The sequence below is a fragment of the Gadus morhua genome, chromosome 15 (assembly GCF_902167405.1).
Source record: "Gadus morhua chromosome 15, gadMor3.0, whole genome shotgun sequence".
In the NCBI taxonomy this organism is placed as follows: Eukaryota; Metazoa; Chordata; class Actinopteri; order Gadiformes; family Gadidae; genus Gadus; species Gadus morhua.
The window spans coordinates 27476993-27492096 of record NC_044062.1 but is presented as its reverse complement, the minus strand read 5'-3'; the positions used below and the strand labels follow the sequence as shown (position 1 = coordinate 27492096).

The window sequence follows — 15104 nt, the reverse complement described above, 5'->3', positions numbered from 1 at the left end:
AAAAGGTTTCAAAGGTGTAAAAAAACTATATGCATTTATTAGATGACAATGGTCAAAACTACTCGTTCCCATCCTCCTGTCTTGGAAAGCCCTAGGGGTGTTCATCACAGCCATCCACAGTTTCAAGGGCAAAGTTGTGCAAGAAGCATGCAGCCATGATTATCATCACCACTATGTCCATCCGGATGTTCTGCAGGTCTCTTAAGCGGCGCCACTTGCACTTCATCCTGCCAAAAGCCTGTTCAACGATCACCCTCCCCCTACTGATGTAGAAATTCTGCTGGTGGTCAGCATCGGTGAGGGCCCCGTTGTCGCGCTTTGGGGTAATGATGAAGGGGAAGGCCTGACCAATGTAGGCACTGTCACCGAGCAGACGATAGTCCTCCATCTTCTCCTGCCAGTTTGCGTAAAAAGTGGAGCCCCGCAGCATCCTGGCATCGTGCACCCTGCCTGGTGGTCCAACAAAAATGTTGATGAAACGGCCTTCATCATTGACAATACCCTGGAGGAGGACAGAGTAATAACTTTTTATGTAATCCCCTCCTCTGATGGGTGGCCTCTGGTCCCTAATGTGGCAACCATCTATTGCCCCAATGACTCCATCGAGGCCAGAGGTACGCTGGAAGGCAGCAGAAGACATCCTCTTGTCACAGCCTCTTGGCCAAGAAACAAAGTGTGGGCCGATCCCTGACGTGATAGTCAGCACCTAAAGGATGGCTGTGTGCGCCGCGGACTGGGAAACGTTAAATTTATCAGAAATCTCTCTGTAGCTGTTCTGGTTGGCCATATACCAGAGAAACATGAGGGCTTTTTTGGGAACAGGCAAGGTGGGAAGTCTGGCTGTGTTTGCTGTGCAGGCCCCCCTCCTGAAGCAGTCGAAGGAGCTGCTCAAACCTGGATCTTCTGAGTCGGAAATGGCGGGCAAATGTATGGTCGGGAGCAATCGCCAGGGCGGCCCGAAACCGTCACCGTAGCACCCCCCGCCCCCCGCTCGGAAGACCTGTCCAGGGCGCAAGTTGATTTCGAGTCGCGTAGGGCGCCGAAAAGGCCAGCGCCGGCTCTGAACAGTGCATACTACTTTTCACTGAGTTTGCCAGCAAAGTTTGCATCTTGCACAACTTGTCATATAAATAAATAGATAGCTAGATAGAGATACTTTATTCATCTCGAAGGAAATTAAGGTGTCTGTCCAGTAGCATACACATCAAGGCACAATGACATCCATACAAATAAACACACACATGCTAACCTATCCCAACAATATACTGTATACATCCTACCCTATACTACCCTTTGACATTCATACAACATACATACTACCCAAAAGCAAAGGGAGACATAAATGATGTGCCACTACAGTGAATTTAGGTTATGATATGTTACATATTAAGGTGGAGTGTGGATAAAAAGCTAACAGGCGCAAGGGAATCATAGTGCAAAGGTGCAGTGCACAACAGAGGTTCCAGAAACATGCATGACACATTATCTTTACATTTTAAGTGCATATATTTATATCGACAATAACGTTCAGTAGAAGAGCAACACTGTAAGGAGTTCCATGTCACCTTTAGCTACGTCGCCCATGTTTTTAGCCCATTTCCTGCTAGCTAGCATGCCAATCTACTATCATGGGGCTCCAACGCTTTCACTTCACTAAATATACAGAAATATGAACATACCTTCTGCGTCTTGTTTACTCTTCCTAGTATTCTTCCTCAAGGTCGTGTAGGTGAAGCACATACTTATTTTGGAGTGCCTGGTAGTCGGCCAATGCTACCGAAACAATAGGTTTCCGGGGGGCGTCCATGTTTTTCTCCGACGACCTACGCTCAAAACGTGGTTGTCCAATCCGAGATCCGAGTCGGTTCGCAGAGAATACTCAAACGCAGCATTAAGCCCGGGGCTTGAAGCTCACGATATTGTCCCTCACACGCATTAGATACAATTCCCTCCCTTAAGCTTCATAGTTACCATACCGAAACATGCCTACTTTAACAAATAAAGTGAGTTAAAAGCGACCAAGGATTGGACCACTTTCTTCAAGAAATAACGCAATAGCCCCACCAGCGTTGCAGTAGAATGTTAGGCCATGAGGTGGACCAGATGGACTCATCAAGACTCCCTTCATCAATGAAGTTGTGGATGGATGGATTTTATTGTGACACTCATGAGCTCGGAATCAATTGAACAAAAACGATACCTTCAGTCAAAATATTACATGGTGACGGTTCAGAGAAAGCCGAAATGAATGAGTGTCAGTACAGCTGGACAGACGGAAGATACAGCTAAGTAAAAACCATCAGTATCCCAGCCCATAAGGGGAATGTGACAGGATTACTGGGAGGCTCATCTGCTAAACAGCAGAACTATCCTGCTGTCCCTTCGCAGAAGAACATGATGCACGTACATTAAGATGCTCTTCTACCTTATTTCCTCACCTCTGAACTCAATTTATGCTCATAAAGGTCAAAAATATAGTTTAACCAGCAGATCTGGGTTGCTTGATGTCCAACAGGGATGGTGACGAAGGGGAAGAAACTTTCAATTTTACACGTCAACACAGCTATGTTAGCATGCACCATAAAGGGTCTTATCACATTTATATTATGTTGGTCAAGAAAATAATGTAGATAGAACAGTTTAAAAGTTGTAGGCTCATTCTTTTAACACAAAAATAGGATGACAATCATAAAAAGCATACAATTCCACTACACATGCATCTTAAGAATATCAACTCAAATTGTAAAGCTAGTCCTGTCTATACATTGTAATCATCATCATTGATATGTACATACAAGCTTAATGAATGTCCACGTTTTTATTTTTGCATAAATAATCCTAAATGATCCATAATTGTATGTTCACATAACATATGTTTGACTACTGACCTGTTGTCTTCTTCCTCACAGGCTACCAGTCTACACACGCAGCCAAAAAGAGTTACTGGGGCATTTCATTCACCAATAACCATGGTCAAAAAGGTCTAAAATAGGTTCCAGTATGTCTAGAAAAATGAACCGATAGACATTCACTCCAGATTTGTTTAATTATTATTGTAACAGTAATCATAATGTTCTAAGAGGTTTTTCCACGTTTATTCTGAATCTGAGATTTTTTGAAAGCTAAGCGGCTCTAATAGACCTAAACAGCTTCATTCTCATTCTCAGTAGCGGTAACATTAATTTAAAAACAAAGTGAATAACTGAATACAATATAATATAAATAATAAAATACCTAAAGAGTACACATTATTGAGGAACACAAATAAAAAGTGTGACAGGGTGGACTTGTATGACCATAAGCTGCTGGGGTGATTACAACTTCTAGATCATATATTGGTATTCTCATTGTTTATTGTTAAGCTGTCTTAAACTTATAGTATGTCTACTTTTAGTATAATTCATTATATTTCTGGGCCTGACAGATATTTTTGAACTACTAATTTATTCCTTTTGATTATATGGATACAATCTCGGTTGATATGGTTGAAAAAGGAAATATAACACACCTTTGTTAGGTCCTATTCAAACCCACAACCCCAACTACTGAGGCCAAATAAATACTGCTTAGAAAGATCGGAACAAAGATCAGAATGAGAAGTTGCAAACACGTAAAACTAAATCTCCCAAATGCTGAATAATGAGTAAAGAATATCGTAAGACAGGTTAGAGTATATATGGAGAGGACCAGAGAAACAAAATAGCGACCGTGGCGACGGGCCAAAGTCAGTTCCTGGTTTAGAACTCCAAAAAACTCCAAAAAAGAAAAATGGAAAAGAGAGAAACAATGTGAAAGACAGACAGACAGAAACACACACACCAAACGTATGTCAAATGACTACAGCCATTATCTGAATCGTAACCTCAACTTCTCCATCGCTCTATCCACTCTGATCCATAGAGAGAGAGAGAGACACAGATGGAGAGCAAGATAGCTACACTACGCTGCTGGGCAACAACTAAAACCAAATTCCTTACTAAGAAAACTCCACGAGGTTCATGGGTCTTAAAGAAAAAGCCCCCTCCCGAGGTACAGAAAATAATATTTATTGATATATATATATATATATATATACATATATATTCTTTCAGCTACCATAACACCATGTGTATCTTGTAGTGAGAGGCCTGTTTGTACGTTTATAGTTCTTTATAGTTCAACTAACACTGGCTTCAACTAGTTAACAGCTCCGGCTGTCACTTACTAGGTTTATATTGTTCATTATTCCTCCACCAGACGATGCTGAGAGCGCAGCATGACTCCTGTGAGCAGGTCACAATCTGCTGCTGCTGTTGGCAATGAGCTCATGCTCGCATTAAGCAGACAGAGGGCTTGTTTGAGCAGTCGAAGCCTTCATTAGACTGTGCAGCATAGTGCAGCATATCCTTTTGCTGCCCTGAAAGACCAACTTCCGAAATCCGTCCCCAGGTGTCACTACTCATCATTGGTTAATGTGTTGACCTACAGTTTTCAAGTTTATTCGCAATCAGCAACAAATAAAGCACGGTAGCGAATTCATGGTCAAATAAAGAGAGCTGTTTGAATAAATAATTACATAAATACATACATAAAGAACACAAAGTTCAGGCTACAGTAGGTATTTCTAGGTATCTAAAGAGGGTCCCAACTGGCCAGACCCCCTCGTCTCCACAGCGGACATTATAACACTGAGCCTCACTCCTAGTGAGTGTCTCCAGCGTCCTACTCTGGAAGCTATTCATTCCCATGGATTCAGACAACAAACCACCCACTGGCCGCCCAACGTTGGAGGAACCACAGCCGGAGTCCTACACAACGTGGTCTGCCTCAGTATGGTGGGGCTGAGCTCCGGCCCCCTGGGATTGGTGCTTGTAGAGGACACATGGCATGAGGGGCAGCTCAGTCACCACCGAGTCATAGGCCGGCGCCGCCTCCAGGGGGAGGGAGATGGAAGAGATAGGCTGCTGCTCTGGATCCTGCAGTCCTATTGGGTACTGGTCAGGAGAGAGCCAGCTGGCTGAAGACTCTCTGGTGTAGGGGTATGGACTGATGAAGGCAGGCTCCTCCTCCTGCCCCGCCCCTCTGATTAAGGGGTCCAATAGGGAGTAAGGGGGCGGATCCTCGGTGGGAATGAAGAGCTGCGAGGCCCCGGGGCTGATACACTCATCGTAGCTACGGAAACAGACAGAAGAACAAGGAGTTATTGTGAAGGTTAATGAATGATGGGAATGAATGCTGAAGTTATAACTAGCCCTTAAACAATCACACAACCCAAGAGTTGTTTCTGTCTCACTCGAACACACACGCACACGCACACACACACACACACACACACACACACACACACACACACACACACACACACACACACACACACACACTGCACACTTTACATTTTATAAAATAAGATGAATTATAAAAATCGAAATAAAGAAAATAATTGGCTGTAGTTAAGATTGAATAGCTATTATTTGAGTGTCATTAAAAAAAATGAGCCTTTCGTGAGGGAAACTTAAATCTTACCAACATCAACATTAAGGCAAAACCAAATCAAAGGACAATTACCAAGGGGGTGTTTGTCTGAGTGTGTGTGTCTGAGTGAGTGTGTGTGTGTGTGTATGTGCGCGTGTGTGTGTGTGTGTCTGTGGTGTGTGTTTGTTCCACATTCATAGGTGTGGGAAGAGGAAGCAGTGCCTCAGAGTAACTCCATTAAAGGACGGTAACTGTATAAGACCGGAGGCACTGGTCCAGCGGTGACACACATGTGTCTCCTTCCTCCTGACCAGAAATCAGATTACGCTTATTGAATCCTCGGGGCCGGCCTTACATACTGTGATACTGTTCAGAGAATCTGACGTGGCCCCCATCCTATGACAAATACTTACAGAATGAATGAATTCATTCTCTAAATCTTTATTTAAACCTCAAAGTTCATTCAGGTTTCCCTGTGTGCGTTGATGTTGAGATCCAGAGAAACACAGAAGATTCAAACAAACAGAGGAGAATAACGACCGAAAACGATGCTACACTGAGGTGGAGGGGGTTGACATGCTGGTCTTGAAATAGGAGGGTGTCAATCTGAAAGAATAATGAAACATTTGTAGGTAGGTGGTTGGGTTGGTCACTAAGGTCACAATTAATGTTTGAGTGAGTGTTCATGTCTTCATGGTATGCACCTGTAAGTGCAAATGGGATTACTTTGCATCTCTGCCTTACTTTGGGGGTATGTGATTAAATGTTTTTACACAGCCAAATATTCCCGTCTTGTGTGCGGCTTTTTTCCCGGAATTGTTCCACGTGTTTACACAGACCGAGGTCATACACCGGCCTGATTTCGCACCCCAATTGATCCTCCCAGACCCTACACATATTGGCGGTTTCATTTAGATGTTAATGCGATTAGACAGCTTTGCGGTTCCAGGGGCGGGACTTGGGTAGAGGTGTTACTGTGTTGTCTAGACAGAGACAACGCAGCGTTATCAATGTGAGTAGTTCTAACTGGAGAGACGGTAAATTCGCGAGAAGCTGACCATCATGGGAGAGGGGCAATCGGGCATTCGCATTTAACGCAGGGGGGGAAAGATGGTGCGATCTATGACAAAATACCAAAGGAACTTTCCATAGGATTTTTGCACTTGTAAATAGTACATCGCATTTGTAGCCTACACTCAGTATGTATACTCATACATGCATGCGAGTTTCTTGAATCATGAAAAAGGAAAAAGTAGGCAAATAAGTATGCAAATTATTCTAAAGTGGTCTACTCTCCGTGCGTAGCCCCGCCTTCTCCAGTGAACCAAGAAAACAGTCTCCTTGACGAAGGGGGATTTTACGCCCTTGGTCAGGCAAAACAGTGAAATTGCAGGGTGTGCCAAGAGCCACCGAACTTGGCAGTGTAAATATGCCTTGTGTTTATGAGATGAGAAGGTGTTGGAACCAGCTCTCTCTCTCTCTCTCTCTCTCTCTCTCTCTCTCTCTCTCTCTCTCTCTCTCTCTCTCTCTATATATATTAGTGCTGTCAGTTAAACGCGTTATTAACGGCGTTAACGCAAACCAATGTTAACGGCGTTACTTTTTTTATCGCGTGATTAACGCAATTTATTATTATTATTTCTTTGGTTCAAAACAAAGAAGCAGTAGCTTGACTGCTATTTTCAAGGCAGTATTTTTGTATGTTCATCGTTTAATTGCACTATAGGCATTTTTTTGTATCGTCCTGTTTTGATCAGTATATGCCAATGTTGTTATCAATAAAAAAACATGATGCACTTCTCCATGTTGATAAGAGCATTAAAATTAGAACAATGAATGGGCCAAAGAAATCAAGGGATATTTAGCATAGAAAAAAGATTTGCGATTAATCGAGAGTTAGCTATGACATTAATGTGATTAATCGCGATTAAAAAATTTAATCGCTTGACAGCACTAATATATATATATATATATATATATATATATATAGAGATATATTGAGAGATATATAGAGATCAATATTATAGTAACGTCTACCTCGGGAGGGGGCTTTTTTAGCATTTGATTCTCAGGGTTCAACCGATGTACCTAGACAGATTAAGCCATGATGAATGTTTCGGTTGACTAAACAAACGCAGATGTAAACGTACACATCATTGATCAGGGTTGAACTGAATGTAAGGGGTCTATAACATAAAGCCTATGGCGGAACGGAGGCACTTGCTAGAGACAGCTTCTGTTACGTCGCTTCCCGCACCAGAACCATGTGCTTCTTCTTCTCCTGTAACTTCGGACCCCAGCTTGGCCTTACAGTTTCAGAGCCACTGCTAGTTCCCCTGTAACATCTGACCCCGGCATGTCCCTACTGTTTGAGAGGCATAGCAGGGCCACTGCTTGTTCTACTGCAACAATCAACCCCTGCTTGGCCCTACTCTGTGAGAGGACCGGGCACCAGGCCCCAAGGAGGGTGGTGGTGGAGGTAATGGAGAACCAAGAGGAGAGCTGACGGCACGTGGCTCAGTGACGTGCTGCTGCATGCACCATATGGTTGTGTATGTGTGTGCGTGCGTGCGTGTGTGTGTGTGTGTGTGTGTGTGTGTGTGTGTGTGTGTGTGTGTGTGTGTGTGTGTGTGTGTGTGTGTGTGTGTGTGTGTGTGTGTGTGTGTGTGTGAGTGAGTATGGTCATGCTGAGATTGTAGGTATGAACTCGCACACATTTACTTTTGCATGCAGTCACATGGGCTCACTCATGCACTCATGCACACACACACATACACACACACACACAGACATGCACACACACACACACAACCTGTAAAACGACCAACAGGAGGCAGGGATGGTCATTGTACGAGGGACGAGTAGTCACAGTATACCACAGCAGAAGAGCAGTTTCCTCGTTATTATGCAATGCAAACCCATCGCTGACACAACCTGCTGTATGTGCATGTTTACAAGGGTGTGTGTATGTCTCAACACAGATTTTGAGCAAAGCTGTAGCGTGAACCTTTACCATCACCACAGCGGTGAGCCCTTGTGTGTGTGTGTGTGCAAAGGAATCGGAAGTGCAGTCTTCACAGCCCCAGTAGGTGATCTGTTGATTTGAGTACTATGAGTTTCTCGCATTCACTATTTATTGTACACAATGTGTGTGTGCGTTGTATGTGTGTGTGCGTTGTTATTTGTGCGTTGCTTCTCCGGAGTTGCCGAGTGCGTGAGGCGCCGGGCGGGTGTGGGGATACTCATAAATCCCCGGCTGAGCGCCGCGGTGTTGGAGTTTACCCCGGTAGACGAGAGGGTCGCCTCCCTGCGCCTAAGGGTTGTAGGGGGGAAAACTCTGACTGTTGTTTGTGCGTATGCACCAAACGGCAGTTCAGAGTACTCAGCCTTCTTGGAGACCCTGAATGGAGTCCTGTATGGGGCTCCAGTAGGGGACTCCGTAGTTCTGCTGGGAGACTTCAACGCCCACGTGGGCAACGATGGAGACACCCTGAGAGGCATGGATTACCCATAACGAACACCATGTTCGAACATAAGGGTGCTCATAAGTGTACCTGGTACCAGAGTACCCTAGGCCGAAGACCAATGATCGATTTCGTGATCGTGTCATCTGATCTGAGGCCGCATGTTTTGGAGAGAGGGGCGGAACTGTCAACCGACCACCATCTGAGTTGGATCAGGGAATGGGGGAAATTTCCGGATAGACCTTGTAAGCCCAAACGAGTAGTGCGGGTGAATTGGGAACGTCTGGAGGAGGCCCCCGTCCTAGGTATCTTCAACTCACACCTCCGGCTGAGTTTTTCTGGCATTCCTGTGGAGGTTGGGGGCATTGAGCGGGAGTGGGCGGTGTTCAAAGCCTTCATTGCTGAAGCTGCGGCGGGTAGCTGTGACCTCAGGGTCTTAGGCTCCTCAAGGGGCGGTAACCCTCGGACACCGTGGTGGACACCGGTGGTCAGGGAAGCCGTCCGATTGAAGAAGGAGGCCTTCCGGGATATCATATCCTGGAGGACTCCTGACTCGGTTGCAGGGTACCGACAGGCTCGAAGGGCTGCAGCTGCTGCCGTGTCGGAGGCTAAGCAGCGGGTGTGGGAGAAGTTCGGAGAACCCATGGAGAAGGACTTTCGGTCGGCACCAGTGTTTCTGGAAGACTATCCAGCACCTCAGGAGGGGGAAACGGGGAACCATCCAAGCTGTGAACAGTAAGGATGGGACTCTGTTGACCTCAACTGAGGAGGTCGTCGGACGTTGGAAGGAACACTTTGAGGAACTCCTGAATCCGAATAACACGCGGTCTATGTTGGAGGCAGAGCTCGAGGTTGATGGTGTTTCGTCGTCAATTTCCCTGGTGGAGGTCACTGAGGTAGTCAAACATCTCCGCAGTGGCAAAGCCCCAGGGATTGATGAGATCCAGCCAGAAATGCTTAAGGCTCTGGGTGTTGAGGGGCTGTCATGGTTGACACGCCTATTCAACATTGCGTGGGAGTCGGGTACAGTGCCAAAGGAGTGCCAAACCGGGGTGGTGGTTCCCCTGTTCAAAAAGGGGGACCAGAGAGTGTCTGCCAATTACCGGGGTATCACACTTCTCAGCCTCCCTGGTAAAGTCTACTCCAAGGTGCTGGAAAGGAGGGTTCGGCCGATCGTCGAACCTCAGATTGAAGAGGAACAATGCGGTTTTCGCCCCGGACATGGAACTACGGCCCAGCTCTTCACTCTCGCAAGGATCCTGGAGGGGACCTGGGAGTATGCCCATCCGTTCTACATGTGTTTTGTGGATCTGGAGAAGGCGTATGACCGGGTCCCCCGGGAGAAACTGGGAGGTGCTGCGGGAGTATGGGGTAAGGGGGTCTCTCGTCAGGGCCATCCAATCTCTGCACTCCCAAAGCGAGAGCTGTGTTCGCGTCCTCGTCAGTTTCGTTCTCAGTGGGTGTCTCCGCCAGGGCTGCGCCTTGTCACCAATCTTGTTTGTGATATACATGGACAGGATATCGAGGCGTAGTCGTGGTGGGGAGGGGTTGCAGTTCGGTGGTCTGAGGATCTCGTCACCGCTTTTTTTGCAGATGATGTGGTCCTCATTGAATCATCGGCCTGTGACCTTCAGCACTCACTGGATCGGCTGGCGGCCGAGTGTGAAGCGGCTGGGACGAGGATCAGCACCGCTAAATCTGAGGCCATGACTCTTAGCAGGAAACCAGTGGATTGCTTACTCCGGGTAGGAAATGAGTCCTTAGCCCAAGTGAAGGAGTTCAAGTACCTCGGGGTCTTGTTCGCGAGTGAGGGTACGATGGAGCGTGAGATTGGCCGGAGAATCGGAGCAGCGGGGGCGGTATTGTGTTCGCTTTACCGCACTGTTGTTACGAAAAGAGAGCTGAGCCGCGAGGCAAAGCTCTCGATCTACCGGTCGATCTTCGTTAACCCTTAGGGATAGGGTGAGAAGCTCAGCCATCCTTGAGGAACTCGGATTAGACCCGCTGCTCCTTTACTTAGAAAGGAGTCAGCTGAGGTGATTCGGGCATCTGGTAAGGATGCCCACTGGGCGCCTCCCTTGGGAGGTGTTTCAGGCACGTCCAGTGAGGAGGAGACCAGGGGAAGACCCAGGACTAGGTGGAGAGATTATATCTCAACACTGGCCTGGGAACGCCTCGGGATCCCCCCGTCAGAGCTGGTCAATGTGGCCCGGGAAAGGGAAGTCTGGGGCCCCCTGCTTGAGCTGCTCCCCCCGCGACCCGACCCCGGATAAGCGGATGACGATGAGACAATATTAGCAGACATTAAACTAAGGATACTTCAATTTTAGCTGATTTTTAATTTTTATGTCAGCTAAAATTACAAGTAGTATTCCCTTGGATTAATAGCTGCTATTTATTGTAGGCTAATGCAGCAAATGAAAACTTACAAATACATATTTAGTCATGCCCAGCTCAATCCAATCAAATAGACAGTTGACAACATTGTTTAATATGTTCAGATAATTATGAGAAAAGAAACCAGTGAGGTTGAAATAGAAGAAGGGGAGAAGGAGGACAGTCTAAGTAGAAGCAGCACTGTCAAAGTCTATTAGCTTATACTACAACCCAGGTAAAAGTGTAACTAAATACTCACTAACTATCTAGTGTACAAAATCGCCTAGGTAAGTAGGTAGGTTTATCGTGTAGTTATACAGTTGTTATTCATTTTCTTCTGATGCTAATGACTACCCAATTTTGACCCAGTCTAACCCAATATTTAATGATCATAAAATGTGAATGAATATATAAAAATGTAGGCTATATATAATTGTATTTTTTTTGAAAAAATATATATTATTTTGGGGTTAGGGGAGAACTAAATTCTGTTAGGGGGCCCAGAATTCCTAGGGACGTCCCTGCACACACACACACACACACACACACACACACACACACACACACACACACACACACACACACACACACACACACACACACACACACACACACACACACACACACTTATTTGAGGTCATACTCATAAAAACACACAACACAATGCAGGGGGTAGACGTGTGTGAATTATTAAAGTGTCCTATTAGAGGAGCTGATATTTAGATCAAAGACACTGCCCTTTGCACAATCCCTTCTACCTCACCCCCTAGGTCTCCTCCTTTTTTCACTCAGCTACACACACAATCCTACACACTGTGATTGTGTGTTTCTGTGTGTGTGAATTTTTGTGTGGGTGTTTGTGTGTGGTTGTGTTTGTGAGTGTGCACGCATGTGGGTTGGTGTTTGTGTGTATTTGTGTCTGTGCATGCATGTAAGTTTGTGTGTCTGTGTATTTGTGTCTGGGTTGGTGTGTGTGTGGTTTGGGTGTGTGCATGACTGTGGGTTGGTGTGTGTGTGTTTGCGGGTGCATGCATGGGGGTTGGTGTTTTTGTGTGTGCGTGCGTGCGTGCATGCGTGCGTGCGTACGTGTGTGCGTTTGTGTGTGTGTATGTTTTTGGGGGGACAGTAAGGGGGGTACACTGCTGTTCACAAAGAGCCGCTTCATTACGTGCGTTGGACTAGAGTGATACGCAGATGAACTGTTGAGAGACCTTTTGAAAAACGGCCTGGGCTTTGTGTGTAAAAACACATAGCTCACACACATTCATGTTAAATAGGGTTTCTTAGAAAGAAACCGTATTTATTCCAATCCTGTATGAATGCTAGGAGTTTACTTCTTCATCTTAAGTAGGCCACAGATGCGTAGCTATGGCAATGATGTATCTCACTATTGGATCATCCGACCCTCAAACCATAGTAATTAGTGGCCCTCCCACACTACGAACCCCGGTGGTGAGTCCTGGAACACGCCATGAGTATCGGACAGGGTCTCTGTGTACGAGTTGAAGTCCAGGCCTGGAGGGAAGTCTTCCATACACGCCGACCGCAGCTCCCCCAGTGACCCCTCGTAGGAGAAACCATCTGGACCTGGACAGAACACACCACCTTCATTCATTACCCCTGAACGTCACAGTCGCATCTAGCACTAGGATAAATAAAGGTGCTGCAGTGAAGAGGTAAGAGATATCACTGGAGAGCTTCTGGTTTGAATCAGGGAATACCTTCCCTGATTAGTTACGGAATCCATTGTTGGCTGAAAATCACAGAAGTGTAAAAATAAACTCCTCTCAATGACGGAAAATAGCGGGGACAGAGAGGGGAAATGTTGTGATTTTTAGGTTCAAATCTAGCTCTCTATTGTCCTTTTTTGCTCTCTCTTTCCAACCCTTGAATCTTACCAGCACCTGTGAGTCAGTCCCTAATGTGAAGCTTGAGAGAGGGATACTTGGGCTGTAATGCTCAATCTGAGACCTGATCCTTGGAGCTCTCGAGCATCAGCAGTATCATGATAAAGGAGAAATGAGGAATTGGGTATGATTGGATGGTCGGAGCTGCCTTGTTGCAAAAGCCAATGTTGACTGTTGACTGATCTGACCTATCACAACCTTCCGACGTGGTAGGAAATCCCGTCCTGTTACACGCAGTCTTATAGCGGCGTGATGTGTCAATGTTGGATGACGGAGCCGGAGAATCACTCAAAGACTTGCTATTAGGATACAATGATATCTACACCATTCTGCAATGTATCATAATAATAACATAAATACAATTACTTAAAGGTCGCATGGCATGCTACTTTATGGATGTTTTTATATAGATGTTAGCGGCCCACTAATACAGTACTTGAAGACGTTCAAGAAATTCAGCCTTGGTGCAAAATTACAGCCACTACATGCCAGTCCCACAATGGGCTTTCCACAAAGATGCCGTTTTGTAGAGGCAGGTCAAGGTGGAGGGTGGGGGTGTTGCCCTGAGAAGCTTGCAGCCACAGTACCATGCGCTAGTGTTTACAGTGGATGGATCACTATGGCTCAGATTCATAATATCGTCCGGAGGCGCACACAGCTTTTGGCCGTGTTCTGTAAATAATCTAGAACATTCCGGGTGCTCTGGAGCTCTATATCTAAATAATATAATATAATATATAGATATCTACATAATATAATATATATTATCAATGCCAAAAGCTGTGTGCGCCACCGGATGATATTATGAATCTCCAACGACTGTTTCGGGTTCTCTGACGTCTCTGGTTCTACCACTTCCATCAATCTGAAGTACAGACTGAGCGGCGCCATGAGAAAGGGATTGTTGCTATTTGCGGACTCACGGTACTTCAACGAGACTCGTAGTTATCTCGCAGCGGGGCTCAGGCGGGAGACAATCCCGGGCAACAATCCCTTTCTCCTCTGTGTCGCGGTTCAATCTGGGCTTCAGGGAGTCAAAGCCAAAGTTCCTTTCACCCAATTCCTTCTCATCCATGGCCGAGATATCCCCCACTACGAATCTCGTTGTGGAAGTACCAGAGACGTCAGAGAACCCAACGCAGTCTAGTCTATTCACCAAATGGGAGCTTTACGCAAACCTTACCTTATGCTCCAACACAAACAACCGGTTATCAAAATAAGAGTAACCTGGCCCCTTCCCATGTGAAATTTTACCATGGTATACCATGGTATACCATGGTACATACCATGGTATACCATGGTACGTCATGGTACATAACTTAGTACCCTGGTATACCATGGTACATAACTTACTGTATCATGGTACATTGCTCGATGCCATCGTGTACCATGGTACATGAGTATAATGTTCCATGGTAAAGCATGGTACATCGCTAAGTACCATGGTACTTAGGCTTAATGTACCACAGTATGCCATATGGTATGTTGGAAATGTAAAATATTCAAAACAAATCGGATGCTGCCAGTTTCGACACCATTTTGTGTATGACATGTTACATCGAAGGGAATACACTTCACTTGGAAATAATCTGCGTGGATTTACTTTACAAAATAGATATTGAAACCAAGAGTTTCTTGAATAAAACAATCTAAAGATCTAGATCTTTACGTCAGAAAGTCGATATAAGTGCTGATAATATATCACGCATGATGTAGAATGTTTGTCAAAATTAAACTAGCCCAGCAAGAGTCCCTGCCAAAGTCAGTACCCCTCGCCACTACAAAGTCCTCTATTGTCCTGGGCCCCCTTCTCTATCCCTTGTACCTTTCATAATGCACAATATCATGTTACATGGAACTTTTACTATGAATGTATTTTCTTAAACAGCACAACGGTACATGTGTA

General features: G+C 45.5%; 1 protein-coding gene across 8 annotated transcripts in view; it reads right to left on the bottom strand.

Annotated features, from left to right (window-relative positions):
* Positions 1-2131: 2131 nt before the first annotated feature.
* Positions 2132-15104, bottom strand: part of bean1 (brain expressed, associated with NEDD4, 1) — a 60437-nt gene continuing 47464 nt past the window's right edge. For all 8 annotated transcript variants that reach the window (XM_030379504.1, XM_030379508.1, XM_030379510.1 and 5 more), the window contains 2 exons: positions 12737-12878; positions 2132-5151 (listed from right to left, as the gene is read on the bottom strand). In XM_030379504.1, the coding sequence (XP_030235364.1) occupies positions 4788-5151; positions 12737-12878 (506 nt within the window). In that variant the 3' untranslated portion in view covers positions 2132-4787. The remainder of the gene's footprint in view (positions 5152-12736; positions 12879-15104) is intronic.